Source organism: Myotis davidii, unplaced genomic scaffold, assembly GCF_000327345.1.
Source record: "Myotis davidii unplaced genomic scaffold, ASM32734v1 scaffold290, whole genome shotgun sequence".
NCBI lineage: Eukaryota > Metazoa > Chordata > Mammalia > Chiroptera > Vespertilionidae > Myotis > Myotis davidii.
The window spans coordinates 378,955-383,420 of NW_006285049.1; the positions used below are offsets into that span (position 1 = coordinate 378,955).

Consider the following 4,466-nt stretch of genomic DNA (forward strand, 5'->3'; position numbering starts at 1 on the left):
ATTTGTCTAGGAGCCTAAGGGCCTGCTGCAGGAGCTCTACCCCCTGCCCTCTTCAACCTTAGTTCCTGCTTCCTTCCATCCTGGGCCTGCAGCCTGTGTGAGCCCCCCTGGAGCACTATTTTGGAAAATTCTAAGCTGGGAGCTAGGGAGACCTTAGGGGGCTGTGGTACTGAGCCAAGTGACCTTTAACAAGTCAATCACATCCTACACACACACACACACACACACACACACACACACGAGCCCAGCCATCCCTGCTCATAAAGGCACAAGAAGCCCTGGGCGCTTTTGTGAAGATGGATGAGTGCAGCCCAGCTTGGGGAGATGTGCACAATACCCTGCACTGACAGTATCACAGGACACTGAGCACAGCTGCTGTGGCCACAAGTACTGGGGACTGTTCTGGCACTGGTCACAGGCCGGGCCCTGTCACCCAGCGCTTGGAAGACTGGCAGTCCCTCCCCCACCCCCAGCCCCTTTGGAGACCTAGCCAAAGGGAAAGGCCTATCTATTTTATGGATTTGGTTGCTGCATCTCAGAATACCATGGTGATGGGCGCCATAGAGATGAGAAGAACTAACTTTTATTGGCTTGTCTCTTCATTCCAGGGTCCCTCCCCCAGCACCCCCCGCCCCCTCGCAAAGCTCCACAGAAACTCACCCGACACACACTCACAAAGCTCCCAGGTCAGCAGAGGAGGCAGGGCTCCCATGATGGGAGCAAATGAAATGAGAAAAACGTACTCTTTTTCTCCCTCTCAATCATCTCCCTTTTTCCCTTCTTCCCTCCCATTATCAACAGCAATTGTATTCAAACCCAATAATTACAGTAATAGCAACAATAATCATCATTTATTGGCTTTGTTTTCCTAACATTTTTACTTCCAAAAACATTTTCCAATTTCTTGTTTTCACAGCAGTCTCCAGGGGAGGCCTGTGCCCATCCAGTAGCCGGGGAAGCTGAGGCCCAGGCAGGACCCCAGGTCATGGGCAGAATCGGTTTACAGCAGCTTGTAAAAACCAACAAACCAGCCGAGACTCCTTAGAGGCACTGAATCTTGATTGCCTGCATCGTTCCTACCATCCTTACTCAACAGCTTTTGGGTGCCCTGGTAGATTTGAGAATGAGGCTGGAGACAGCTTCTGTGCCCAGGACATGGACCGAGGGCTGGGCTGGGCTGGAGTCATCCCCTCTCAGAATGTCCCCATCAATGGGACAGGGGGCGGGAGGCAGGAAAACACCCGGAAGAGCTTGCCCAGGAAAAGGCCCGTTGGCTCAAACCTTCCTTGCCCGTATCCTGCCCCTCTGCTAACCTGAAAAAATCTTCTGTGTCAGCTCTTCCCAGGGGTGGGGTTCTCTCCTGAGCATTTGGGGCGAGTGAGGAATGAAGATCTATTGGAAGGGTAATCTCTGTCCTGAAGAAGCCCCCAGTCTGAGGGGGGAGCCATAGCCCCCCCAAACCACACCGAAGGGCAGTGACCCCTCTGAGGAGCCCTGAGTCTTCTGGGAAGTCTGGCCTCTCCTCCCAAAGGGTGGGGTAAGAAGTTGGGGTTCCCTGAGGTCCCTTTAGCCCTCAGTCTTTAAGGGGACTGAGGCTCTAATTCTCCTGTTCTCCCCAAGACCTGGGGATCTGGTGTCACCTCCGCTGTACCAGCCGGGAGCCCTGGCGTGAATCCCCCTGCCTCCCTCTGCGCTGTCCCATTAGAGATGGAGGAGGAGGACGCGGAGCAGATTTGCTCCCCGGATTCTATCTAGAAATGTAATGCCCGGGAGAGGGATTGGTATCCCCTGCCCAACCTGTTAAGACAAGAGGCCAAGCCTCCCTACACACCTTAAACACCCCCCCTTTCCTCGGAAAGCCTGAAATCCGGCCACACGAGGCACTCTGCCTACGCACAGGCCTCTCAAAAGCCTGCGGCAAGGGCCAGGTTCTATGCTATCTGACCCACATTCTCCATTTCGGCGTCCCCTGGGTTGGATTGGGGTTTGTTTTTCTGGGGCTCCACCATTTCCACTTTCTCCGTCTCCGAGGTGCCTGTGAGGATGGCCAGCCGCTGGGCCAGGGTCTTGGTGTCAGGGAACAGGATGAAGTTGTAGATGAGCGATGCCAGGACAGCCCCTGTCAGGGGTCCCACCCAGAAGATCTGTGGAGGCAGAGAGGAGGGGGCACCGGCTTGTGAGCCATCGGGATCACAGGGTGCCTTTGGGACCCCCGCCTGCTCCCCCAGTGCCGACTTGGTCTCCCAGGAGCCCGCGAGCTGTCTAAAAGGTGGCAGATTTGAGAAGCGGGAGTCCTGTCCAGAACGCCCGCGGTGAGGGGATCGTGCCTCCCATGGCGGCCCAGGCTCCTCACCACTCCTTTCTCCCTGCTCTCACCTCCCCTGTACCAGCCGGAGCCCTGGCTAGTGCTGTTCCTATCTTTGCTGGTGTGTGTGTGTCTATTTCTGTTTGCCTTGTGCTTTATCCAAGTTTGGAAATTGGTCCAGCTGGAGAAAGTGAATAAGGAAACAGCCAGGACTTGAGGCTGTGGCGCCCGCCCTGGCCCATTTCTAGCCGGTCCACTGGGTCCCCTGGGCTGTTGGAGCTGGAAAGAAAGGAAGTCCAAGCCCTGGTCTGAGCTCAGGGAAACCTCCATCGGGGGTCAGCATGGTCTGTGGCAGGAGCCTTGTCTGCCGGCCCCTGGCAAACGAAGCCTCAGTCCCGACTTGGGCCCTCACTGCCCCACCCATGGCTGCCAGCAGAGGGTCTCACCCAGTGGACTTCGAACTTGCCAACGATGACAGCAGGACCGAAGGAGCGGGCCGGGTTCATGGAACAGCCGGTGTAGTAGACCTGGGGGTGATTGTGGGTTCAGGCGTGAAGAGGCTTGAGGCAGGCCCGGGAGGGGACAGTCCCCGCTGCCGCAGTTCAGACCCGGCTCCACCCTGGCCCCTGCAGCCCCCCTGCCCCTTACCCCGATGAGGTGGCCCAAGGCCACGGAGGTCCCGATCATGGCGGCCGGGGAAGCCGACGTCTGCCGGCTGTCGGTGGAAGCAAAGACACAGAGCACCAGCTGCAGGGTCAGCACCAGCTCCACCGCCACCGCCTGGCCCGCTGAGACTCTGCTCTGCACCTGGTGAGAGGGTTACCCTGAGTCCGCGGCTCCGCCAGGGGCGGCGGCCCCACCCATTTCCTGTGGCACATCTCACCTCTGCCAGGGCCGGGACTTACAGACTGTGCAGGGAGTGGGGGTCAGCTCTGGCCACTTGCTCCCTGCAGAAGTAGCGTCACCCTTCCCACCCCAAAGGTTGGTTGGGGCCAGTGATTTAGGGGGGTGGCTGGGGCTCAGGACTGGTGGGAAAGAGGAGGCACAGAGAAGCTGGGGTGCATGTTTGCAAGCTGATCGGGAGGAGACCTGGGTGGGAGTGGAAGGAGGAGATTTGGGGAAGTAGGTGGAACTGACTAGGGCAGGGGTCCTCAAACTTTTTAAACAGGGGGCCAGTTCACTGTCCCTCAGACCGTTGGAGGGCCGGACTATAGTTTAAAAAAAAACCTATGAACAAATTCCTATGCACACTGCACATATCTTATTTTGAAGTAAAAAAAACAAAACGGGAACAAATACAATATTTGTATTTGCATGTGGCCCGCGGGCCGTAGTTTGAGGGCCCCTGCACTAGGGGAATCTGGTTGGGGGTGGGTGAAACAGGCCTTAGGGTGCTGGGGGGAACGTGGGGAGGAAGGTGAAGTGCATGCAGGGTTCCTGCCGTCACCCACAGCCCCAGCCCTCCCTGGCTACCCCAACCCTTGAATGCCTGGTCCTTCTCCGACTCCTGCCCCTTCGTGTGGCTGCTCCCACCTGTTCCTCAATCCACAACCCCATCCCTGCTCTGTCTGCACTAAAGCCACACCAGTCTGATTCCCTGGGTCCCAGGGCCAGCGCAGCAAGTGTGAAGCAGGTGCCGGAGCGGTTACCCCCTGCCCCTCTCCTCTGCCTGGCCCGCCACCCTCCTGACCCTGCAGGTGCCCCTCCCCGCACCTACCACGTTGACCTCGAGGGTCTCTCGGATGTCTCCTGGTGTGACGCTGTAGAGCAGAGCAGCCCCCACAATGGCCCCTGCCAGTTGGGCGGCCACATAGGCCACAGCGCGGGGCAGGGAGATCTGGGAGCCCACGAGGTAGGCCAGTGTCACCGCGGGGTTGACGTGAGCCCCACTGGCCTTCCAGGTCACCTGCACCACCATGGCCGTGGCCAGGTTGAAGGTGATGGCGATCTGCAGCACAGAGGGACGCGCCGAGGGCCAGTGCATGGCCGAGCCCACGCCGAAGAACACGTACAGCCCCGTGGCCAGGAACTCGGCGAACAGCGCCTTGCTGATGGCCATCCAGAGCCGGCACCCCAGCCTCCGGGCCAAGCTGCACCCTCCTGGCTCCATCGCGGGCAGGTCCTGAGCGTGGGCTGCTGCCCGCTCTGCTCCAGGGTCTCC

The 4,466-nt window shown here is 58.7% G+C and overlaps 1 protein-coding gene across 1 annotated transcript; it reads right to left on the bottom strand.

Moving 5' to 3' along the window:
- Positions 1-860: 860 nt before the first annotated feature.
- On the bottom strand, positions 861-4,466 carry AQP6 (aquaporin 6). The gene is made up of 4 exons (XM_006755452.2): positions 4,023-4,466; positions 2,954-3,112; positions 2,752-2,832; positions 861-2,144 (listed from the first exon to the last, which is right to left on the bottom strand). The coding sequence occupies exons 1-4, from the start codon at positions 4,413-4,415 to the stop codon at positions 1,932-1,934; spliced, it is 846 nt and encodes a 281-aa protein (XP_006755515.1). The 5' UTR covers positions 4,416-4,466; the 3' UTR covers positions 861-1,931.

What these genes read in the sequence shown, in the direction of transcription:
- AQP6 (XM_006755452.2), bottom strand. Translation starts at nt 4,415, where the DNA reads ATGGAGCCAGGAGGGTGCAGCTTGGCCCGGAGGCTGGGGTGCCGGCTC. An exon ending in AGACCCTCGAGGTCAACGTG is followed by an intron (nt 3,113 to 4,022) that starts GTAGGTGCGGGG and finishes CCCTCTCACCAG; the next exon opens with GTGCAGAGCAGAGTCTCAGC. An exon ending in CCTTGGGCCACCTCATCGGG is followed by an intron (nt 2,833 to 2,953) that starts GTAAGGGGCAGG and finishes AATCACCCCCAG; the next exon opens with GTCTACTACACCGGCTGTTC.